Here is a 25851-nt window from a genome sequence, read left to right as displayed (position 1 = left end):
AAAGAGAGGGCCTAACAGTGATATAAATTAAGTGCAGGGTTTAAAATGCAAATTCTGTACGAAGAAGAGAGAGGAAATCCAATCCACAGAGATTCCAAGTCTACAACTCCACTCTATATGGAAGGAAGGAGCGACGGGATTACGACGACTACAACCACACAGCAAACACCCATCCATAGACGAAGGGTTCGGGTCGGGGTGGGGGGTGGGAATAACACATACGCGATGGGGGGAATTTACCCATCGATCTCACCATCACCGCCTAAAGGTCCCGCCTTTCTCGATCCAACAAGAGGCAGGTGCAGGGGAGCGAAGTATCCCCTTCCTCTCTTTAACCCTAACCTTAGTTCCGTCCTTCTCTTATCCCAATTACCCTCTTTTGACCCCTCAAATCTCTTCTCCGGACAAGACTCATCTTTTCTTTGTTGTTCTTCTCGTCTCCCCTATCCAAAGTCGTCGCCTTTTTCTCTTTTCCTTGCGCCGCCACGGAGGTATAGATTATTGTTCTACGTTTCTTGGGTCGATCTGGATTTCTTTGGGCTTTTCTTCTATAGTTGGCTGATGGATTTATCGGAAGTTTTGTTTTTTTATATTGAATTATTTCGTTTATGTAGATCTTTTTGTTGTTCACGTTACTGTGTTCTAATGCTTTTAGGAGATTTGCCGGTGCTTTCTTCTTAGTTCTTTAATTTGTTATCCGATTCCTAATAATATTGCGTTACTAATTCTAATTCTTTTAAATCTGTTTATTTGGTTCATTTATTCAATTTTCCGGTTCTTTATTATCTAATATGATCAATCTTCTGACTTCTTGTATTATTTCAGTCTTCTTTTGCTTGCTGGTGTTGTTCTTGATTACTAACTTTTGTACTGTTTCAGTTTCTACTATGTTTGGGTGCCCAAGACGTGGCTGATCAGCTAACTAATCTTTTCGTGATTTCTTTTAATTTGCAGATAAGAAGAAGAAGAAGTGTTATATGTCCTGTACTTGAGTTGTGATCTTCCAATGGATAGCCTGGGTTTATCAGGATTCACTGCTGCGAACAGTGTCATGAAGAAACGTAGAAGTGTTTCTTCAAGGAGGCCTCGCCCAGAGACACATCCAACAGCGGAGGGTCATGATATGTCGCCTCCCTCATCCACGCCATCTTCAGACAATACCAGCAAGCGCTCTCCTGATGATAACACGGGCTATGATTCCTCTTCGCAGAGGAAAGAATTGAGCCTTAACACGTACGTTCCAAAGGTCGCTTCAATCAATAAGATTGAAAGCTCAGCTGATTTCAGAAAGTTCAAGAAAGATGAGAAAAAATTTGGAGCTCTCAAAGTATTATACAAAAGTAGTAGTTCGAGAGGCGAGATACTTAATAATTCTGATAAAGAGCAGAGTGCATCAGACTTAAAGAGATGCACCGAAGGTGTGGTTGCTCCAACTAATTGGAAGAGCGCAAGCGGAGGTAAAGAAACTAAAATTAATTCAAGGTCCCTGGTTGGATATGTTGGCAAAAGTAATGGACGTCATGATATGGATCAGTCAATTGGAGCTCTCGATCGATCAGCTGAGAACGAATCGAGAAAGGTCAGGCTTAAGGTTGGTGGAGTGACTCGTACTGTTCATGCAAAATCAAATCTGGAGAGTGGGAAAATTGGTTTGCATTCTGAGAAGCCCTTGCGATCAGCGGATGCTTCTCGACATCGTCAAATGATGATCCTTCAGGTAATCAGCTGGTTTATCTTGCTTTGACATCAAATTTAGCGTAGTACTTAGACTATTTGGAAACTTTCTTCAGACGTTACCTAGCTGATACTCAAGTTCCCTATAATAAACCCTTGTGGAAGTGAAGTTATTATCTAAAGTAATGATCTGCACACTATTAAAAAATTACAATTGGAGTAGTTCTTCTGAACAAAAGAACAAGATAATTTAGATAAAAAAGTCACATAATTCAGTATTAGTATGTCCTGTAATATTTTAAATATGGAGCACTGCTTCAGAATTCACTCACTTTGGAAGAATCTAAATATTGCTTCACTTATTTATTTATTTATTATTATTTTTTGCTGTAGGATATGTCCGATGATGATTACCCTCCACCTGAAAAGGCAAATGACTTGCAAGGAGCTTCAAGGAAGGATTTCAATGGAGGAAGCTTTTCTCGTGGAGAAAAAGAGGACTCACATTCCAAAAGTACAGAAAAGAGCATGTATGTGAAGGAGAAAGATAAGCACCAAAGCATTACCTTTGTTGAGCCTGTTCGGAAAAGTAAAAGGGTGCCAAAGCGACGAACAAGAGAAAGTTCATTTCGTGATGGAGATGAAGATGATGAGATACGTTATCTTGAGAGACTCAAAACTTCAAAGAGCAGCGTGGGACAGAGTGTTGAGTATGAAGATGATGATGACAGTGTCAAGAAAAGGAAAATATCCAAGGTGTCACAAAGTAGGAGAAGTGCATATGATGTGGATGTAGACTACAGTATGTCACGATCCAACAATGTAAGCAGAAGGAAGTTGAAAGCTGTAAAAGAGTTGGATGACACAGATTACATTGACGAGGAAGAGCATGGTTCGGATGATGGGCTTGATGCCAAGGAAAGGAAACTTAAAAAAGAATCTCCAGAACAATTGACTTATGCTAGAGCAGAACCTCTTATGACACGTCGCAGAGCCCTTCAATCAAGCAAAGCTGCTGGTGAGAGCTTGATCGAGTTTCCTGATGGGTTACCACCTGCTCCCACAAGAAGTAAGGAGAGAAATGTTGTTCTGTGAATATTGTGATTATGATAGAAATTAGAGTGTTCAAGATGATATTAACTTTCACTTTGTGATTTCAGAGCAAAAGGAGAAGCTTTCTGAGGAGGAGCAGCAAGCAAGAAAAGCTGAGGCTGCTCAAAGGCGTAAAATGCAAGTAGAGAAGGCAGCTCGGGAATCAGAGGTTCATCTTTTGTTCCTTGTTTTGAACTATTGCAATTCTGGGTTAGTCCCTTCCGACTTGGAAATAGTTTGCCTAATCTTTTTTCTTACAGGCTGAAGCAATAAAGAAAATATTGGGCCAGGATTCTAGTAGGAAGAAAAAGGAAGAGAAGATCCGCAAGGAGCGTGATGAGATGGCACAGGTATAAAAACACTAGCAGTAGTCTTATGTTTTCAGTAGAATATCTGGCCTATGCTTACTGCTTGAAGCCTTGAACTTGTGCATTTCTCAGAAGAGAGCTGCTGAATCTTTGACATTAGCATCAAACTCTATCAGATGGGTCATGGGACCAACTGGCACGATTGTTACATTTTCTGAGGATGTGGGTCTTCCAAGTATATTCAACTCCAAGCAATGCAGGTTAGGCACCATTCTTTATTGAAATTTGTTTTTCTTTTCTTTTTCTGTATCCATGTCTATTATTGTTACAAGTTTCTTCCGTGTACTTTTCATGCCCTTCATGCAGCAGATTCTTTTTATCCTTGCATGTAGTTAGTAGCTTTTTGTAATTTCTTACATGATTTTGGTGTTTTTTTGGCTGATATCATTTTTTATTTTGGTCCTCTATTCAGTTATCCACCCCCACGAGAGAAATGTGCTGCTCCATGTTGTACCAATGCATACAAGTACCGAGATTCTAAATCCAATCTTCCGCTTTGCAGTCTAGAGTGCTACAGGGCTATGCAAGGAGGCGTTCTGCCAGTATCAACTTGTTGATTTTTGTTATTGTAAATCTTCCAGTCTTTGCAGGAAGATGCAGTTCTGCAGTTCGCATATATAGGCAATTTTAATTGGTGGAACAAGTTCATTTCATGTGGTTTACGCTCTGATTGCTCTCAAATGACTAGAAGGTCAAGCTCAGTTGTGTACATGCAAATATGAAACTCTTTAGAGGTGTATACATGGAAATTCGTTCACTTTGTATTTCTCTCGATAATTTGATGAGCAAGCAAGTTGAGGAGAAAAGCCAATACCTGTTCCAGTCTCCTTTATATACATTAACAGGGAAATTTGTGATATGAGAGTGTAATTACAATGTCTGTTTTGTTCAAACATCCACCTGCATCATTAAATTCTTGTAGCTTCTAGAAAGCTTGCGTCGTCTAAGTGGAGAGAGAGAGAGAGAGATGAAACCAGAGGAGTCTCTTCCACGTTATTGGCAGCATCAGCAGGTAGCTATGATATTATTTGTCACAAAACCTTCCTGATGTTGTGAAGTTAAACTCTTAGTCCACTTCATGCTGTTCTTATGTTGATGTTGCAGCTCCAGTTTTCTTCTTTTTAAAGCGATGGTTTGAATAATTCTTTAAAAAAAATCATCCTATTTTATAAGTGCCACATTATTGTTGAATAACCCAATGACGTAAACGCAGAACACATACTAATCTCAATACAATCTCCCCCCAAGTAATTAATTTGCCCACAACAATAACACGTTGCACCAAACTTTACAACGCTCCCCCGTCCCCACTTACGTCATCTTGTTAATGGCGACGCAGTTGTTCGTCATCTTCGTCAGTGACGCATTGAACCGAGCCATCGGGCTTTTCAGTCCGATCTTGGTGAACTCGTAGTCGCACGACACAAGATTCTGCAGCGCCGACGACAACATGAGACCAATCAACGCCTTATCCCCGAACTTGCCGGCACGTGTCGCCGCACCGAGGTTGTCGACCATGTTGACGTACAAGTTCGAACATAGCTTGAGCCCGGTGGCGATGGCTGGCCGTGAGCTTCTGATGAGCCGGGTAGCGCGTATCTTGGCGGCCTTGGTGCGGCGCACGGTGGCGCGTATCTGCATGTATAGGACGGCGCGGGCATCGACGGTAGCGGGGTTGGGCTTGCCGGCTGAGCGGCGGACGGTGGTGACGCAGAGTGAAGGGTTCAGGGTGCGGCCGCAGACGGAACGGATGGCGCCATCGGTGGCGGGGTGGAGGGCAGCGGAGGAGGTAGCGAGGGGAAGAAGGGCGAGGAGGAAGAGGAGGTGGTGGACTGGCCTCATGGTTTAATGAGGAGGGAGGGAGGGAGGCCAGAGACAAGAATGGTGGTCTGAGAAGGGAGAGGAAGATATAGACGAGTTGGATGCCGAAGGTTTCGGTTGGCCTCAGTTTTGAAACTGTATTGCGCGCGGAATGCTCTTTGACAGTTAGCTCCGCTCTCTCGTTTTCTTTCTGGCTCTGCGTCATTATCTGTTTGGATGTCGTTATCTTTCTCAATTCTTTATTTGTGTTTTTGACCAATTAATTCTTGCAGTAGGACATTGTTTAAATCATTTCTCAATCTACTGTCAGTTTTTGGCAGCTCGGCAATATGGTGTCTAGAGATTCTTACCCAATTGTACACTACTATGTTGAAAAATTGTTGGAAAAAGTGATTCATAAATAGTTCTTCCGTAAAGTAATTCATATGTAGTATATTAATATTCCGGCATAGCATTCTCTCTTACCTATATTAATTGACTGAGAATTAAGACAGCGATTTACTAAACTGGCAAAAATTATAGCAATCTTAAAAATAGTTTAAATAGTATTACCGAAAATTAATTTTTCGTGTAGCTTTACTTTGGTCACTCAGATCTGATACTTGATTCTAGCCCCCCTGGACTACTTGAACTAACCAAATTAAATAAAGAAGCACTTGACCACGGACCACTAAGTTCCACGTAAGCTCTGCTCTCCGACCAGCAGTCGACGATCAAGACAAAGCTATTAAAAAAAAGAGAAAAAGGCAAAGCTCATCCATCGACAGCGTTTGCAAGGCAGAAGGGTAGTAAAGTAATCTCAAAAACGGAGGCTATTATTCCTGTATAAATAAAATTGAAGTTCAATCACGAATAAAAAAAAATTCTCCCAGTTAAATACCGCCCTATTAAAAATTACCCCTAGTCCTCCCCAAATTCACCTCTTCTGCCGCTAAATTAGTCTAATCGATTCAGAGGTGGCAACTAGCAGTAAAGTAAGACACGTATGACAAAGCAAGCCATTGAGAATAATCAGAGCCTCGCACCCTATTGGCTGCACAACAGTCAGATGTGGCGTGCAGCCAATCAGAAGCACGGATTGACAAAGCTCGTAGTAGTATCTTTCGTTCTTTCAACAACCACACATTAAATAAAGCGGAGGGAGATATAATTCGCTTGTCTTTTGTTTTTCTTTTTAACCCCCCTCTATTTCTCTTTATTCTCCACTCTCCCACTGTAACCAGAAAATTTATTCGTTATTACTTTCGTGAGCCCAGAGATCGAAGCTCTCGCAATGGCGTTTTGGTGGCCATTGCTCGTTCTTGGGATCGCCTTCGCTCTTTGCCGCTTCTTGCTCATGCTGATCCCTCCGAATGTCCCCTCGATCGAAGTCGATGCTTCCGACGGTAACTGTTCGGCGGATTCTTTCGGATTTTGCTCGAATTTTCGCAAATTTCGTAAATTTTTATAAGCTAGGGTTTATGGCAGTGTTGGAGGATGCGAGCCAGACCAAAGAGAACAGCTACATTTACGTACGTGTCCCCAAATGCTGCTCTTTAGCGTGTTTTCTAGGGTTCGCCTTTTTTGGTTCTTTGATTAGTTGATTTGTGATTGCTTGTAGATACCAAGAAAGGGGAAGATGGTGCAACTGGACAAGGTCCAGTGCTATGAACCTGCAACTATGAAGTACTTGGGGTATTTCCCTGCATTAACTCCTGATGAGGTTGGTGGTGATTCTAGTTGAATTCATGGATTGCGGGATATGGTTTACATTTATGATCTTGGAGCACCATAGATTACAATCCTTATGTTAACTGTTAATGTATTGTGACCAATTTAAGTCTACTCCATCTCCTTTGAGTATCAACGGAGCCAACTAGGATGGAAGATATATCTTCTAGATTATATCTTTAAATTTATATAAAGTTCTTGCCAGATGAACCTGTGATTTTTTGGATCAAGCTGTGTATTGTTAAAGAAAATTAGGATGGTGCAGAAATAAACTGGAGACGAGATATGGTTCCCATGAAATTTAGTTGTGTTTCTTCAGCTCCCATGAATTTGGATCGAAAGTAATATGTGAATTTTTAAATTAATACTATATGGAAATTTTGCTTTTAACTGTTAAAATGCACCATCTATAAGTAGTATGGTTGCTGCGTCAGGTTAAGGAGCATGTGGCCCAAGCGAGAAAGGCACAAAAGATATGGGAAAAGAGTAGCTTCAAACAAAGACGCCAGTTTTTGAGAATCCTGCTGAAGTACATTATTGAACATCAAGAGCTTATATGCGAGTAAGGTCTATAAATCCAAGCATTTATTTTTTTGCACTTTTTTTGGTTGTTGTTGCCTGTTAGTATTAGTGTAGCTTATTGGCTAGAGGTCCGGGTCCTCACAAGGACTTCAGGTCTGGATTGTTTTGTAAACTATTAGGCTTCTTCAATTTAAGATTATTGCATCCAATTTGACTTCTTGAATTATTTTCATTGTTGATTCCGTATGTCTGTATCAAAAATGACAAGTGGTTACCATTCCTATTTTATAGGATATCTTCTAGAGATACAGGAAAGACAATGGTGGATGCTTCTCTGGGAGAGATAATGACAACATGTGAGAAGATCACTTGGCTTCTGGATGAGGGTGAGAAGTGGCTAAAGCCTGAATACAGGTGCAATTTGAAAATTTATTCCAATTTAATGGAGAATATTAGATATTTGACTGTAATTTTTTGCCATTCCCCATGAGTGCAAAAATTTATATCAGTTGTAGTGATTTATTGATATATATCTCAGAAACCTATTATTTATTAGTCACTTCAATCTGTATGACACTATACAGGGTTATTATGCATAGTCATTGTGTGAGTTTTCTTGTGCATGTCGAGTGAGCGTGGATCTATGAGCATGTGACCTCTTGCACATGCGTGTGCATGTGTGTGTGCGTGCGTGCATGTACGCATAATGTGATGGATGTCCATGCTGCTGGCATCCTAAAGTTTCTGTATGGCTTTCTTTCTTTTTTATCTCACATAAAATAATCTACATCTGCAAGTGTACCGACAAATGGACAGTTCCAAATGATCAAGAATTCAAGATATGCATACTTTGTTTTATAGTCTTATCTCTATTGTTTGGCAATCTACTTTCCATTAGAGCTTACTGACATCAAAACAATGATGCATCATGTAATGTACAAGGTTCGTCATTGTCAGCACTAGTTAACTCTGAAGCAAAATATATTTCTAAAATTAGCAGGAAAATGAAACTATATGTGTGAATTCTTTGTTTATATATTTGTTGTTGAATTTTTTTTTCCAGATCTTCTGGGCGGTCAATGCTGCACAAAAGGGCAAAGGTGGAATTCTATCCTCTCGGAGTGATTGGAGCAATTGTTTCTTGGAATTATCCCTTCCACAACATCTTTAACCCAATGCTTGCTGCAGTATTCTCTGGAAATGCCGCAGTGATAAAGGTATGCTCTACTAAATCTTTATGTCTTTTGTGACTTTGTGTATGGACTCTTCCTTAGTTGTTCTGATATATGCATCCATGACAGGTTTCAGAGCATGCAAGTTGGTCTGGTTGCTTTTACTACCGTATTATTCAAGCGGCCCTTGCTGCTGTAGGAGCTCCAGATAACCTGGTCCACATAATAACTGGGTACACATCAGTTTTCAACATTTTGTGTTCTTGCTGAATCAACTTGAATCTGGATTTTCATCACTATTGCAATTTTGCACCTCCTCCAGGTTTGCAGAAACAGGACAAGCTCTTGTATCTTCAGTTGACAAAATCATTTTTGTTGGCTCACCTGGTGTGGGAAAGATGGTATTCATAAATTTTGCTTCTCTTTTCTTTCTTGTCTCTTTGCATGTCACTTGAATCTTTTGCATGGGTCAACCTGCCATGCCTAAAGATTCCTCTTTTGTTGTTCAGTTCTGATTATCAAAAGATCATTTGCCATCATGACACTGTCTCTTAATAGTAATAAAACAAGAAAGTTGATTGACAGGTAGTAAGTAGGTCATTCTCCAATATCTCCTCTCCTAATATTTAAAACTTAAACCTACCAAAGTAATTGTGAAATTAATTTGGGGGAGAGAGACTTACACACTCTCAGATGCCCTTTTTTTCTGCTTAGATTTAATCCTATCAATCCATCTCATATGGACAGTGATGGTAATATGATCAAGAAAGATAGTAAGTATCTAGATGCATTTTGATCTTTCAGGAGCAGTACTAAAAGATACATATCAATGATTTAGGAAGCCTTATATGCTTGAATAGATGTTGTGATAAGTATACAAAATGTAACCAAATTTTATTGGATTTGCTTGTCCCATTTATAAACTTGGGAAATCCTGACCGACTAGGATAATGTAATTCAATTCCTTTTTTTCCCTTATTCGTCTATTTACTGTATCTTTGTACTTATCACAGATCATGCAAAAAGCATCAGAGACCTTGATACCCGTTACTCTTGAGCTTGGCGGGAAAGATGCATTTATTGTCTGCGAAGATGTTGATCTGCCTAATGTATGGAAATATGGATATCTCCTTATTGCTAATTGCTCTAGTTGCAACTTTGCATGGCCTATCTGTCAATATCCCATATCTCATTAGCTTCTCTTATGTTAAGCATCTTTTATAGGACTAATGATTATCGCTAATAATTGTTTATTTCCTATTTTCAAGGTCGTGCAAGTTGCTATTAGAGCTGCACTTCAATCTAGTGGACAGAATTGTGCTGGTGCTGAAAGATTCTATGTTCACAAAGATATCCATTCCACATTTGTTGCTCAGATAGTCAAACTCGTTAAATCAATATCTGTTGTAAGTATGTCTATTCTTGCTCCGCTGCTACTAGAAGTTCTGTGCAAGGCCTGCATATTCTAGGAAATATTAGACAAAGGAAAGAAAGCAAAAATCCAAGTACGTCCAACAGAAGATACCAACTTATTGTCAGGGTTACTTTTTTATTTATTTTTCCTATTCAAGATATAGAAATTAATGTTAGGCAGCACATCTATACATTGATACTTTCCTGAAGCACCTGCTGTGGTACAGTAGTGGCATGCTGTTTATCGAAAAATAATTTATTTAGAACTTGCAGATTTGTTGATTAGATATAAGGTGATATCCTGTTCTTTAAACAAATATATAGCTAATCAACCAAAAGTTCTTGATCTTTAGCCGTCACTTTTAATGTGTCTTTCTGATTGTACTAAGTTATGGTAGAAAGAAGGGCAGTAGTCATTGCTCTGAGATTCAATATTTTATGTAGGTGAAGGTACAATATATGGTATGTCTTAATTTCTTTAGGGTATGATCTTAAACTATGTAATTTCCATTTCTGTGACCGTTTTTCACTTGTACAGTTTGCTTTTATGGCCAAAATGAGTGTCTTATATATTACGCAGGTCCATATGTTTGCTTTTGTGTAAGAGAGCAAAGCATACAAAATTGCGTGTTTTAAGTCCATGTCATCAATTTTCTTAAAAAACTTGAACTGATAGCTAATTTTGAAGAACTGATTTTGTTAATCTGCATACTGGAAGGTGAAATATATAGTACATAGTGTATCTTTTACCTCTCCTTTTTTCTGTAGGGACCCCCTCTTGCTGGAAAATATGATATGGGTGCAATATGTATGCAAGAACATGCTGAAAAGCTTCAAAACCTTGTGAATGATGCCTTGGAGAAAGGGGCTGAAATTGTTGGTAGAGGAAGCTTTGGCAATTTGGGAGAAGATGCAGTCGATCAATTCTTTCCGCCGACTGTTATAGTGAATGTTAATCACACAATGAAACTGATGCAAGAGGAGGTACACCGACAGCATTTGAACTTGTAAGAATTTACCTTTCCCATAAGAAAAATGCTAGTATGGTGAAGTTTGATTGGCATGCAGGCTTTTGGTCCAATCATCCCAATCATGAAATTCAGTACTGATGAAGAGGTCATCAAGCTTGCAAATGACTCCAAATATGGACTTGGGTGTGCTGTGTTTTCTGGCAACAAGAGGCGTGCCATAGAAATAGCTTCCCAGTTGCACTGTGGAGTTGCGGCAATTAATGATTTTGCTTCAACCTACATGTGTCAGGTAACTGATAGATATAATCAGCTGAAAGCATGTCTTTCATTCTTAAGCTAGATTTCTTCTCGAGTCGATAATTCTTTTGGAACGCCAACTTCACTCTATGTATCTAAATATTATTTGTTACTTCAGAGAAACTAATGACTGCACTTACGTATATGAATATTATTCCAAACATATATTTCTGCATATTGTTATGAATATTTCATTATGACTCATGCCCTTGTATTATTATAAATTCATGACAGTAGTCCACCATATGCTTCTAGGGCTTATCATTGTTTTGCTATCATTGCAATTGCTGCTGATGAACCCAAATTTACAGCTTACTTCTGCCATGGTGTTGAACCAATGCAGAGAATCAAAATCTAATGGTCCATGAGTGAGTGATCTGCTAATGTTGATTAAAGATAACATATGGACATTAAATACTTCAGTGAGTACTGGTAAGCTGGTGGCAAATGGTCATGGCTGCCAGCTGCTAATTTGCTCACATAGAATGACACTAAGTTTCGCTTGGGGATGTTCTTGGTGTCACACATAACCAACAGGCCCTTATGTTTCTTCCACTGTTACTTCATAGGAAGCTCAGTCATGGCATATGCTTTCTCAAGAAGCAATCATGGAATTAAATTTGGAGTTTCATACTTGATTTTTCTCAAGTTGTTTCTGCTCCGTGTTCTGAGAGAAGTCACTATTAGGAGATGTTCTTTTCCATGCATCTTATCTATAGTTTATGATCTTTTTACTATTAAGTCTGAATCCTTTGATTTCTGCTTGAATGCAGTCTTTGCCCTTTGGTGGTGTAAAGCATAGTGGGTTTGGTAGATTTGCTGGTGTTGAAGGTCTGCGAGCCTGCTGTCTTGTTAAGTCAATTGTTGAGGACAAATGGTGGCCATATATTAAGACGAAGATCCCTAAACCCATCCAGGTCTGCTACTTGATAATTTCTCCAATCAAAAGATAATAGTTTTGGCTAATGCACTTAAGACTTCTACTTTTTATGCAGTACCCAGTAGCGGAGAACGGCTTTGAGTTTCAGGAATCATTAGTCGAAACTCTCTATGGCCTCAGCGTGTGGGACAGGCTGAGGGCACTAGTTCATGTATTGAAGATTCTCTCAGAGAAGAATCCTACGACTGCCACTACGAAAAAGGAATGAGGAGAGAAACTGAGTTTTTATTTTTATTTTATTTTTTGGTCAAGAAAAGAGTATATGAAACTAGAGTTGTAGAATCAACTGCAACTTTGTTTTGTTAATTTGGTTAGCAGTGTCTCTCAGTTCGGATTTGGTGTGCATACTTATTACTAATCCGTGAATTTTGGTTATAATAGAGAGTTCCTCGTGACATTAATTTCGCTCCTGAGAAGGAGGCTATTATGTTTAGAGCACAGAAAGTTCTCATTAGTGAGGTCGGAATCATTTCGGAGCTGACTAGCCTGCTGGGAGAGCAAGTCTCCTTCCACCTTAGAACTCCTTTTTGAGGGTTGCCACTATGGGAGCAGGCTGATTGCTTGACTTGGCGGGTTATTAGATTTCATAAATTGTTGTTCCTTTAAACTCTCAATTTCTCTCTTATTAGAAACTATAGGTATCCATTCTCAAATGAATTGAGATAAATCATAGATATCATTTTCCGGGAGCAAAATTTTTATAAAACCTAATTTGCTCTCTATTCCTCAATTCTAGATACCATGCTCTTTGCTACCGTTCCCATACTTCCGCTTACTCAAACATAGATGCATCTGCAATCATGTTTAAAACACCAAAATTAGACCCTCAAGAATATACAATAAACAAGGAAAAAAAATTAAATTTACTATTATCAAAACTAAGGCGGTGGATTAAAAAGTACCAGTCAAGTCAAGGTGCATCATTCGCCAGAGGGGTAGTCTGTGTGACTAATTCTAGTGTGCAACTACACGACAGTTAAAATATAAACTAAGAAATCAGTAACTCAAAAAATGTCTAAAAAATTAACTCAATAACTCAAAAAATGTACCTGTGCAATCCTGAGGTAGGAACCACATACGTAGACATATAAGACCAGTAGTAGTATAAGATATAGTGATGCAACAACTTTGATCAGCCAGACTGCGCTAGATTCGATACGTATTTGAAAAAGAAGAATACCGAAGATGGATAACAGTATCACTATAGATGTCAAAGAGATCCAGGTCATACAATGGGCGGCACACCGTTGTGCACGTGGGCGAAAGATGCCTAGCATAACACCAATTGCTGATAAACTTAGGATGACACCCAACATGACCATCAAAAGAATTTCAATCCAAGTTTTGCAATCAAAGTTCCTCTGTGAGTACAAAGTATACATGCCGAAAATACTAGCCGCTGTCACACCAATAATAGCAACTTGTATAGTCACCAATTGATCTACTGAAAAAGAAGGAATTCTCTGCATATCTGAAGAGGAAAAATAATACTAAATTGAGAATATGATGGTAAATTTATTATATATGTGTATTTAGAGGTGATCATTGAGCCTGATTTGCCAGCTTAGCTCGAATTCACCAGATTTTAATTAGGCTAACTCTAATTTTGGCTCGGCCTGACCTGAATCCGAGATGGTAACGAGTGTTATTCTTTACCCACCCAACCTATTATGCATGTTTATTTCCATTGTTTTTTAAAATCGTATTAGATATTTTAACTGATTATCAATAAATAAGTATGTTCACAGTAAAGATAATAAAAATATCCTCATAGAGGTCCATTATTCTTAGTCCGGATAATTATAATTGTTTTTTTTAAATTCGGCCTATTATATCTCATGGGTTAGTAGATGGTAATGGACTATAGTATTCTGATTCGGCTTGAACCTGATCTAACCCAAGTTATTGGTAGGTGGAGCCATGGATAAATAGTTAAGGCAGATTGGGCCAAAAAGCTCAGTCCAAATCAGGCCTGGCTTGTCTGGTAATTACCTCTAAGTGAACTTTTATGTTAGGTTATTCTCTGCATATTATTTTGATAAATAAAAGGGTAGTGCAAAATATAAGGTGTTATTTGCAAATTTTCATTTAACTCATTAGTCATTATAATAGCCTCATACGTTTAGCGTTCATAAAGTATGACTATCAACGAGCTGAGCCAGGTCCTTAATCAACGTTCCGTTTGAAATTAAATTTACCAAACTCAACACTATTCAAGCTAAAGAAATCGGCTAAACACTATTTAAGCTAAAGAAGATCTAATAATTAATTCTCAATCAAACAATAAAAATATCTATTAACTGGTATGCAAATATTTCAATACCTTTCTAAGAATTATAATTCTAATCTAATTGCTATACTAGTTGGTTGAACTTGCCTGATTCCAATTTTCTGGTAACAGTTCTAATTTCACATTACTTAAAGAGGGCATATTAGTCTTTAAAAAAATTACACGTGTTAGTTTCAATTAATCTAAAACTAATGAGAGATACATGTAAATAAGTAAACATGATTTAGTAAGTAGAATTTAATTAAAATTTTATCTCGTTAACTATAAAAAGATATAAATACATTTATTCATGATTTATTCACGTTACTTTTAGTTAATAATACATATTTGTTTTGTCTGATAAATGACTTGTTTTTAAAAGCAATGTCAGGTATACATACAAATATAAAATTTAAAAAGATATACAGGTAAACAAATAATTTGTTAAGAGAGCTGTATATCCAAAACAATATTTTAATTTTTTTCATCTATACCATTCAAAATCTCTTATCCGGTTGATACTCCTCTAATATCATATAAATACAAATAAGAGCTTTTTTTTTTAAAATATACAATATGTATTCTTTCTTTTCTAGCATTAAATTTGACTTATTTAAATCTTGAATTAGTTGGTAGAGTTTAGAATTAGGCTTAACTAAGCACGGCTTAATTCATACTCAAATTAATATTTGAAAATTGATTAATATTCAAGGAAATAATTGGAATATAAACATAATTAAGTGTTATAACTGGATGCCAAAACTTCAATAAATGAATAAATAAAATAAATAACACTCACCGTTCACATCGTCCTCCAAAGCTTGCGGAGGCGTCCTCTGCGGTTCGACCGTCGCTTGTGGAGGCGTCATCTGCAGTGGCCTCTCCTGCTCGTCGAGCCTCGCTTATGGAGGCGGCCCCTGCTGTTCGAGGCTCTCTTGCTCGTGGAGCTCAGCCGGTTGCTCGTGTGACTCCGACGACTGCATCTCCGATGACATGACTCGTAATGGAAAGAGGAGGACGTTACTAAAGAAGTAAAGTGGGGAAGGAGGTCGATGTAGAAGTTGCAGAGAAGGGAAGCGAGGAAGGAGGTCGAGATCGAGGTTACTAATGGCAGATACTGAAAGTGGGGAAAGTGGGGAAGGAGGCCGATACTAATGGTAGAGAAGGGAAGCGGCGAAGGAGAAAGAAGGGAAGCGATGAAGGAGGCAGAGAAGAATAATGCAGAGAAGGGAAGTGGGGAAGGAGGTGGGGAGGTTTACATCCTGCACTGTGGGTCCCACGGAAGATTTCAACAAAAGTTAAAAACGGATAACTTTTTTACATTCTCATATTAGCCCAGTTAACACAAAAAATCTTCATTCAAATTTTAGGATCCTAATATCCAGTTTATCGTGCTAATTTCATTTGTATTAATAAATTATTTTTTAACTAATAAAAAAAAATATATATATATATAGCAGAAAATGGAAGTATATTTAACAAATCTATAAACATTTAAAAATGTCTATTACATACTGCTATTTACATGTTAGCCCCTCAAAACACTGCTTTTCCCTTCAAAATACCTAGTTTTTATATAAATATTTAATTATATATATATATAAACAAAACTTATTTTATTGAAGAGTAACTGAAATGACATGTTTGCAACAAAAAAAATCTTAAAGTTATACATGTAATATAAATTTAGATAATTATGCAAACAAATAAAGAATTTTCTTAGGGGTATACAGTATATGTAAAACGGGGTTCGGATTAACTTCTACATACCAGGTATACCCGACCCGATGCAAAAATTCGTAAAAAAAATCGGATCCAGGATATAAATAATTTTTTTCGGATACGGATACGGGCACTGGATATCCGTTTACCCGTATACATAAATAACAAAGTTAAAAACCCTAATCTCCTTAGCACGCCACCATTCCAACCTCAGTAAGAAGTCAAGAAATCCACCTCCATTTTCCACCACCATTGCCCGCTGCCTCCTTGCGGAGCTCAAGTCCTCCTCCTCTACCACTATCCCCATGTTCGTCACCCTCCCTCACATCTTCGTCGGCGGCCGGTACATCAGCAGGGCCTCCACTAGTCTCGCGAGCTCTGGCGGCTCATCAAGGGGGCGCCATCATCCGTCGCTGTCGCGTGTAGCCAGTGCTACGTACGAGGTTAATGCATAGAAAATGGTGGATTGGTTGTTCTTCCTCTGCTCTGGGGACTGATCTAAAGGATCTCAAAGAGAAGGTTATTTTCTAATTTTTATAAATTATTAATAACTCTTGCACTTGTGCAATGGCTTCTTGGCTTGTCATGTGTGTAAACACACGAGATTTTGTTAAAGTTTGAGTTCAAACACACGCCCTGTGAATTGGGGAAGAAAAGATTCGTTCTGACTGGAGAGTAGGGTGTTGCCGTGATTTTTCCCGAATCCTACTTAAACTTAGATTAGTAGTTTATGAATCGCTTGGATCTTAAGCAAGGGCTCTATTTGAATACTTGTTCTCTAAGGAGATCATTTGTGCAGTCATGTAATGTAAAAGTTCAAAGTCCAACTTCATCTCAGTTTTATTTTGTAATCTCACATCCTTAATATCATGTAGATTGTTTAATTGATTCTCTAACAATGACTTTTTCCTTCTTTTTTTACTAAATGCAGAAAGACGGTGATGCTCTTAAAGTGACACTTGGTTAGCTGGCTACTCTTGATAATCATACTTAGCACTAGATTAAGTTTTGCTTTCGTAATTGAATTGAATTGAATTTGTTTATGCAGTTCCATTGTAAACAATGAACTCAAGCTTTTACATTGTAACAATGTGATGATAAATTTGTATGTTAGTTTATTTGATCTCTTATTTGATAATAATGTGATGATAAATATGTAAGTTAGCTTATTCTATAGTTCTATTTGATTTTCTTGTGCATGTGCAGTGTCAGTATCTTACAAAGGTGCTTAGATCTTTAATTTAGATTAAGGAGCATTGCATCCAGATTCTGTACAGTACAGGCCACGTTTTTCCTGAATCTTGGCAATGAGACAAGAAATCATATCAAACAAGAAAAAGTAGAAGAAGAAAAAAAGAACATCTCAGACTCTAATCGCGATTATAGACCCTAAGACTCGATCTCAGAACGGCCGAGGGTAGAGCATGCGGCGAACATCGACGCGGACGCTGTTTTGAACGTCGTGAAAGGCGCCCACTGCGGATGAACGGGATGCCGCGGAGAGTTTGCCGCGCCGCGCTTGACTCGGATATCGATATGGATGATGAACGCACTTATCTTGGTCCGTATCGGACCTATCAGAATTAAAACTAAATCCTATCTATTTAGGATTCAAGATATCGGACCTATCAGAATTTAAACTAAATCCTATCTATTTAGGATTTATTTCCTTATATATATATATATTAGGTAGTGAAAAAAATATATATAGAGAAGAAAACCTAAAGAGAAAAAATTTCGGTGGCAGCAGACTTCGACGGCGTCGGCGGGCAAGGAAAAAAAATACAAGAGGGAGTCAATTGCTATACTACCGTGGCAAAGGAGGAAGAAGATAAAAAGGAAAAGAGTGTCTTTTAAAAGAATTTCGATAATCAGAATTTTGGACTTGAGAGGCAAGTTTTTGTGTTCATATTTTATTTTATTAATCTAGAAATATTAGTAATAATTTTTTATTAAATAAAATATGTTAAAAGATGATTGAATGTTTATGATCTTTTTTATATGTAAATTTTATTAGTTCATTAAAAACAGTGAAAATTAGATATTTATAATTATATTTTATTGGTTCATGTAAGTGTTTAATACTATCAGTATTAATGATTAAGAATCAAAAATTTATAATTATAGAGATTGGATTTTCAAATATTTATCCTATTTTATTTTCAGTAAATAAGATATAAAAATTAATCATGACATTAGAGTATTGAATAATTTATAATTTATAAGAGGATATTTAAGCGAGGAAGAAAATATGATAAATTCTAATAGATATAAAAGAGGAGAGAGAGAAGGGCAGCGTTTAATATTTAAATGAGGATTTCTGCCATGGCTAAGAAAGAGGTTACTGGCAGCAACAATGATGCCCAAGTCATATAGGTAACAACTAACAACTCGAGGGTATTTTTATCTTTGCAGTTTTCAGATATTATATTAGATGGCCTAAGTCATAAAAGTAACAACTCGAGGGTATTTTTATCTTTGCAGTTTTCAGATATTATATTAGATGATATACCTAGGACTTCTATATAGGCTAGGTAATATTGGTCCGTAGTAAGGATAGAAGTCATCTTGTTAAAAAAAATAAAAATAAATCACATATCTTGCTATTTATATGCTTGCGGTTGCAGAGAGATTAAAAGGACATCGAAGAAAATTCTGGTTGTAATGAAGCATATTCCTCTTCAGGGAGGGGAGGTAGTGATAGGAGTACCTCTTCTTGAATTCAAGACCGCCCCTGAGATGCCTTCGATTTCGTTGTGGTTATGTAAGGTGTGACTCGATTTCTTGGGATTAAAATTTATAATTTTTTTTGGATTTAATTCCATGAGAAATTAGAAAAAGATTAAAAAAAAAAGAAATTCTGAAAAGGGGATACAGTTTTAATCTGAAATCCTTTTTACTTTTAACTCCAATAAGTATAATTGTTGTTTATTTTTTCTTTGCAGATTATTGGCTTCCATGTTTTGATGGCCTCCATCTATGTGGCCTCTTCATGTGGTTTTCTGGTTGTAATGGCTCATGATGAGCATCGTTACCTTGGGGGGTTGGTCGGAATCGTTTTGATCACGCTTGCATTTATCTTGTTCTATGCTTGGATGTTCCGAGAGGCTTTATGGAAGTATTTTCAGTAGTCACCATCCAAGTATTCTAAGGATATGGAGAACTTTGTTTTTAAATATTTTTAATTTCTAATAATATATTTTAATGTGTACTGGTTATTTATATATTTTTATTCTTTGTGATAATTTATAATTGTTATTGCATAAAAAAGGAGAAAATAAATTTCGAACACAAGAAAAAAATGGAAAAGTTTTTAGCCAACAATACTACTAGCTACTTCGTCTAAAGCTCATCGAGCTCAGTAAAGTAGATATGATCAAATGATCCAGCCCGCCCAAATCCGAGCTAAGTCCGGCCCGGCCCGAGCTCGAACTATCCATGGGCGGCACGGGCTAGCCTTTTGCCCGCCTACCCGACCCGAATTGCCCGTTTTGCTAGAGTAATTTACCACTGCTACAGTAAAATATATTTTAGTATTATACCATTTTACATTATTTTAAGCACACCTTTAAAAAAATTTAATTTATTTTAAATATTTTAAATAGAGGAATATAAATATATATTTTTTAAAATAAACTAATAGTTAAAAAAATTCTAAAAATAGCTGTAATATTGGGTTGGACCGAGTGATTGGTGGGTCGGGCCTGCCCAGCCCGATCGATTAGCCCGATCTCCCACGGGCCGACGGACGATAACGGGCTAGACTATTCTAACCTGGTCCGAACCCGACCTGACCCGAGTGATTGGTGGGTCGAGCTGTGAACAAATACTTAAGTCCGGTTGACCAAAAAAGTTCGACCTGAATCCAGCCCGGCCCGACAGATTATCATGTCTACTGTAAAGTCCTCGAACTGCACAGCCATCAAAGCTACATTGGTTTGTATACCGCCTAACTTGAGCTCATAAAGAAGAATAATATAGATTTATTACACATCTAAGCATGATCATACTCTTTATAAACATTTGAAAAAATTATGAAGATTATATATTCAAATAAAATGCAAAGCATATTCTATTTTGTATTATAAAAAGTTCTAACTTGGAAGAAGATTGGTTTCCTAATATTCATTCTAACTTTCCTTGCGTTTCCTACATCCATTCTAACCTTCGTAATAACAAACACTCTATCACTTGAAGTTAATTGATCAGCACAAAGAATTTTTAAAATCGCTTTCAACCGATTTTTAGAGCAGTAAATCAATCGATATCTTATTAAATGGGAGCGGAAAATTAAGAATCAATATAAGGATTAGAAACTAGATCACCAAAATCAGTTATAAATTCACGATTTTTCTCTTACACAAAATCGAAGAGTACCTTTTAATAACATTCCATGAAATCATATCAAACATATCCAATAAACAAGAAGAAAACGAAAAAGAAAAAGAAAATCCCAACCTCATAATCGTGATTATAGATGTAACGACATTTTATAATAAAACATAAGAAAAATAATTTTGGCGCACGTGATCGGCACCTGCGCTACAATATCGTCATCTTCGCCACCTCTCGCACGTTCTGATTTTATCTGAAATCTCCGACAAGATTTCGTATCAACTTAATCCCTAAATCTTTATATAAATTGCTTCTCTCTCGCAGCCACCCTTCCTTTTAATTTTCTTTTTCTCTTTTCTCTACTTCCCGTCTCTCATTGATTTTTCTCCCTGACTCCATCGAGTAAGATTGGATGAAGAAGGTGGAGGAGGAAGTGGAGTTTGGGCTGGGCCAAACCCCCTCCTTCTTTTCAGCCCAACCCGAGAGCCGCTGGTAGTTTGGCTGTGGGCAGCTACAACCCATCCCTTTATTTGGGCTATGGGCCAGCTCAATTATCTTGTTTTAGTTTTTTAATTTCCTTAGTTATTTGGTTAAAGTTGACCACTAAATTGAATTGATATAAATTTAATTATCTGAAAATGTTAATCATTGTGAATAATATTTTTTGTTTAAATTAATTACTTATAATAAATTTCCTTAGTTATTTTGTTTAAATTAATTATTGGGTTTAATATTCTTATAGTTATTTCTGACTATTCCAATAAAAAAATTACCCCAAACCCATAACAAAAGTGCTATGTTTAATTAATATTCTATGACTAGATTTTTTTTTCCTCCATATTATTATTAGATAATATAATAATAGTATAAACATGATGCAATGATGTTAATATTTTGATTTTATAGTAATACTATTACATTCATATTCATGCAGTGTTTATTAGCATTTATGCATTATTATTTAATAAGGATTGTATACGTGTTTTGCATATTGTATGCGCTTTAGCTACGATGATCATATTATGTGTATTAACATTGCATCATACACACATATCACTAAATCATATCTCGATAGTACTATATATATATATATAAAAGTATTTTTAGTTTTCAAATATTATATCAGATCATATGACGGAAATCCTAAGTTAATAATAATAATAATAATAATAATAATAATAATAATAATAATAATAATAATAAAAAGGTCATTTTTTTTATATTACCAAAGAAGATTTATGCTTGCACAAAACTCATGCTTCAAGAATCTTGAATTCTCCTAATCACATTTTGCACCTTATTATTGAATGCCTAGATGACCTAATGTTCATAATCATCATTATCAAACAACAACAAAAACACTGTAGAAGTGTATGATCCATCCAACTAAAGGCAAGCAAAGGTTCCCAGATGAACTCATTGCTGGCCATGATGTGGCATTGGTAAATTTTTGAAAAGGTCGTTGAACGTCGTGGAAGGCGCCACGATGCCACTGCGGATGAGCGGGAGCCTACCGGAGAGTTTGCCGCGCCGCGCTTGACTCCGAGAAGAGAATAGAGAAGAATAAGAGGACGACTAAGCGAGGAATGAATAACCGGAATTTTTATAATAAATTAAAAACATATATAACGATATGGATGATGAACGCACTTATGTTGATCCGTATCGGACCTATCAGAATTAAAACTAAATCCTATCTATTTAGGATTCAAGATATCGGACCTATCAGAATTAAAACTAAATCCTATCTATTTAGGATTTATTTCCTTATATATATATATATTAGGTAGTGAAAAAAATATAGAGAAGAAAACCTAATGAGAAAAAATTTCGGCGGCAGCAAGACTTCGACGGCGTCGGCGGTAAGGGAGTGCGAGATTGGAGGAAGAATAAAGGAAGAAGGAGCAAGAAAGTAAAGAAAAAATAGGAAGGGGGAGTCAATTGCTATAGTACCGTGGCAAAGATAAAAAGGAAAAGAGTGCCTTTTAAAAGAAATTCGAAAATCAGAATTTTGGACTTGAGAGGCAAGTTTTTGTGTTCATATTTTATTTTATTAATCTATAAATATTAGTAGTATTTTTTTTTATTAAATAAAATATGTTAAAAGATGATTGAATGTTTATGATCTCTTTTATATGTAAATTTTATTAGTTCATTAGAAACAGTGAAAATTAGATATTTATAATTATATTTTATTGGTTCATGTAAGTATTTATTACTATTAGTATTTATGATTAAGAATCAAAAATTTATAATTAAAGAGATTGTATTTTTAAATATTTATCATATTTTATTCTTTGTAAATAAGATATAAAAATTAATGATAGAATCTCATCTTCTAACGAAAGTCGCAGGTTAAAAAATATCTTATCTGAAGAAAAGTCTTGTTGTCATGACGCAAATTGCTACTGCATCACCTTCACCTTCACCTGCGGCCCGGCCTCCCCTTTCCCGAGGGGGAGGGGAGGTAGTGATAGGAGTCCCTCTTCTTGAACTCAATCCCGTCGCCGCCCCTGGGATACCTTTATTATGGTTATGTAAGGTGTGTGTGACTCGATTTTTTGGTACTTTCTTTTTAGGATATTAAAATTGACAATATTTTTGGTATCTAATTCCATGAGAAATTAGAAAAAGATAAAAAAAAGAGGAAATTCTCATACAGTTTTAATCTGAAATTCTTTTTACTTTTAACTCCAATAAGTATAATTGTTGTTTATTTTTTCTTTGCAGATTATTGTCTACCACGTTTTAATGGCCTGCATCTATGTGGGCTCTTCATGTGTTTTTCTGGTTGAAATGGCTCAAGATGAGCATCCTTACCTTGGAGGATCCGTCGGAATGGTTTTGATCACGCTCGAGTTTATATTGTTCTATGCTTGGATGTTCCAAGAGGATTTATGGGCCTATTTTCACAAGGAGGAGGATGTGGAATAATAGAGGATGGAGGATGTGGAATAATGGAGAATTTGCTTGCTTTTACAATTTAATTATATTTAAATATTTTTAATTTTTAATAATATATTTATTGTGTACTGGATATGTTTTTTATAAATATATAATTGTTATAATTTATAATTAAATTATATATATTTTTTATAATTAAATTTATAAATATATAATTTTTATAAATATCTTTGTGATAATTTATAATTGTTATTGCATACAAAGAGAGAAAATAAATTTCGAACACAAAAAAAATATGAAAAAGTTTTTAGCTCATGCTCTTTCTAAACATTTGAAATATGGAAAAGTAATAATATGGATTTATTACTAGCATGACTTCAGCTCATACTCTTTCTAAACAACGAAGATTATATATTCAAATAAAAGGCAAAGCAGTTTCACATATTGTCTAAAATATTTTATTTTTTATTATAAAAAGTTCTAACTTGGAAGGAATTGCATAATCAATATAATAATCATGATTATAAAAAAATTACCTTGCACAATATTCCCCGAAAAATAGTAATAACAAACGACACTTCTTCTTTTTCTTTTCTCTCTTTTTATTCTTCTCTCAATGGAAATGAATAAATGAGAAGAAGGGGAGGAGGATTATTTCGGATTGGGTAAAGAGTGCATGGTTTAGCTCCAGGAAGAATTAGGAAAGCATCTCCACAAGGATTAGGGCTGTCAAGCTTGATGAGCTTCTCAGGCTCGGCTTGAGCTCGGTTCGGTCAAAGCTGAGCTAAGCCCGAGTGGCTAAAATTAGCTTGAAATTAATATCGAGTTAAACATGAGCTAGAGCTGGCTCGCTCAGACTCGGCTCTATAGGCTCGATAAGCATTATCACGTTATTCATCACCCTCACCCTTCACTTTTCACCCCACCCTCACCCATCCGGCCTCTTCCTCTTTGTTGGCCTCCATTAGTAAGTCGCCACCTCCTTCTCTTTGTCGTCCTCCATCAAATAAGTCGCCACCTCCTTCTCTCCGTCGGCCTCCTCATCCATTGACCATCTCCTCCGATCTCTTTTGATGACCTCCTCCTCCATTGGCGTTGAGCTCAGCGTCGACCTCCTTTTCTTCCTCCAGTTCGTCGGCCTTCTCTTCCATCGGCATGCCTTGTTGCCTCCTCTCCATCGCCTTCCTCCTCCTCTTTTGGCAAGCCGTTGCTCTTTTAGTTCTATTATAGTACTGATTTTGTCGTAGGATGCTGAATTGCTTATTCCAGTGCTTTTTCCAAAGCTTCTTGATGCTCCTCTTTATAGTGCTGCTTGAATTTCGCGAAGTAACAGGCTTGTTTCCAGGATGGATGTCTTAATGTGCTTACTTGTTTTGTTAAAGGATTGATATCATATTTCTCTTGTATTTTGTATTAAGTTGTAACAATTCCCAAGATGAATAAAATATCAATCTACAGACTTTTTCTTTCAAAAAAAAGAGGAGGTGGAGTTTGGGCTGGGCCAAAGCAAGCTCAGATTGGGCCAATGGCTCAACCCGAGAGCTGCTGATGGTGGGTTATGGGCAGCCACAGCCCATCTCTTTATTCGGGCCATGTGCCAACTCAATTAGCTGGTTTTAGTTTTTTTAACTTTCTTAGTTATTTAGTTAAAGTTGACCGTTATTGGATTGAATGCCAATTCATTTGTGAATAATATTTTTATTTAAATTAATTATTTATAATGGTTTAGTATTCTTAATAATTATTTTTTACTATGCCAATAATTAAACTTACTAAACTCACAACAAAAGTACTGTGTTATGTTTAATTAAATAGTTCTATGATTATATTCTTTTGTTTATTGTGTGATTATAATCATAATATTATTATTAGATACACTACCATATGGGGAGGATTTTCCGGAGGGAAACAAATAACTAAGAAAGATTTCAGAAATTGACTCTTCTATGATCTAAGAAAAGTATAAACAATGCTAATATTTTAATTTTGTAATAATACTATGGCATCCATATCATGTGGTTTTTATTAGCATTTATTTATTATTATTTAATAAGAATTGTATACGTGTTTTGCATATTATATGCGTTTTAGCTATGATAATCATATTATGTGTATTAAATATTACATACACATATCACGAAGTAGTTAGATCATCTCAATAGTACCATTTACTCAACCTATAGTATATATATATATATATAACAACTCAAAGATATCACAGTATTTTTAGTTTTCAGATATTATATCAGATCATATGATTAAAGTCATCTTCTCAAAGAAGTCCCGAGTTATATATTCCAGCGTATATAATAATAATAATAATAATAATAATAATAATAAGAGATGATATTTATATATTATCCAAAGGCATATTTTCCTCCTATGTTATATATTCCAGCGTACTCATGCCCGCGTTATAGATTCCCTCTTCTCCAACTTTCTTCATCGATTTTTTATGTTATCTGATGCTGCAGTGAAGAATAATGCTTAATGTAAGGAGTTGATGGAATTGCAATTTATTGATTGCCCAAAGATTAAATTGTGACACAAATTTAAGTCAACTAGAAATTAGAGAAAAAAGGAATTCTTAGAGGTAAAAATTAAAGTTCCAATCTGAACTCTTTTTCTTTTTACTAATTTT

At 36.3% G+C, this 25851-nt stretch overlaps 3 protein-coding genes across 3 annotated transcripts; 2 read left to right on the top strand and 1 right to left on the bottom strand.

The window, feature by feature from the left end:
- Positions 1–158: 158 nt before the first annotated feature.
- Positions 159–3891, top strand: LOC140764230 (uncharacterized). Its single transcript, XM_073102689.1, has 7 exons — positions 159–491; positions 955–1717; positions 2068–2743; positions 2835–2935; positions 3027–3116; positions 3207–3334; positions 3547–3891. Exons 2-7 carry the CDS (start codon positions 1007–1009, stop codon positions 3689–3691), a joined length of 1851 nt encoding a protein of 616 aa, XP_072958790.1. The 5' UTR covers positions 159–491; positions 955–1006; the 3' UTR covers positions 3692–3891.
- Positions 3892–4445: 554 nt separating this feature from the next.
- On the bottom strand, positions 4446–4976 carry LOC140764408 (uncharacterized). The gene has a single exon (XM_073102964.1). The coding sequence runs from the start codon at positions 4974–4976 to the stop codon at positions 4446–4448; it is 531 nt and encodes a 176-aa protein (XP_072959065.1).
- A 1152-nt stretch (positions 4977–6128) lies between these two features.
- On the top strand, positions 6129–12381 carry LOC140766211 (aldehyde dehydrogenase 22A1-like). The gene is made up of 14 exons (XM_073105683.1): positions 6129–6340; positions 6423–6466; positions 6556–6657; positions 7100–7227; positions 7479–7601; positions 8251–8404; positions 8489–8592; positions 8682–8760; positions 9373–9468; positions 9628–9765; positions 10541–10756; positions 10841–11032; positions 11814–11957; positions 12036–12381. The coding sequence occupies exons 1-14, from the start codon at positions 6229–6231 to the stop codon at positions 12186–12188; spliced, it is 1785 nt and encodes a 594-aa protein (XP_072961784.1). The 5' UTR covers positions 6129–6228; the 3' UTR covers positions 12189–12381.
- The last annotated feature ends 13470 nt before the right edge of the window (positions 12382–25851 follow it).

Source organism: Typha angustifolia, chromosome 8 (genome assembly GCF_048772165.1).
Source record: "Typha angustifolia cultivar Huaian chromosome 8, ASM4877216v1, whole genome shotgun sequence".
Classification (NCBI taxonomy): domain Eukaryota; kingdom Viridiplantae; phylum Streptophyta; class Magnoliopsida; order Poales; family Typhaceae; genus Typha; species Typha angustifolia.
Note: the sequence above shows the minus strand (reverse complement) of the source record. Positions and strands in the feature narration are given on the sequence as shown.

Bases quoted from the DNA above. Each gene is read 5' to 3' on its own strand.
- LOC140766211 (XM_073105683.1), top strand. From the start codon at position 6,229: ATGGCGTTTTGGTGGCCATTGCTCGTTCTTGGGATCGCCTTCGCTCTT. The intron at 7,228-7,478 runs GTAAGGTCTATA...CCTATTTTATAG, and splicing joins CATCAAGAGCTTATATGCGA to GATATCTTCTAGAGATACAG. The intron at 8,593-8,681 runs GTACACATCAGT...CACCTCCTCCAG, and splicing joins CTGGTCCACATAATAACTGG to GTTTGCAGAAACAGGACAAG.
- LOC140764230 (XM_073102689.1), top strand. From the start codon at position 1,007: ATGGATAGCCTGGGTTTATCAGGATTCACTGCTGCGAACAGTGTCATG. The intron at 2,744-2,834 runs GTAAGGAGAGAA...TTGTGATTTCAG, and splicing joins ACCACCTGCTCCCACAAGAA to AGCAAAAGGAGAAGCTTTCT. The intron at 3,117-3,206 runs GTATAAAAACAC...TGCATTTCTCAG, and splicing joins AGCGTGATGAGATGGCACAG to AAGAGAGCTGCTGAATCTTT.
- LOC140764408 (XM_073102964.1), bottom strand. From the start codon at position 4,976: ATGAGGCCAGTCCACCACCTCCTCTTCCTCCTCGCCCTTCTTCCCCTC.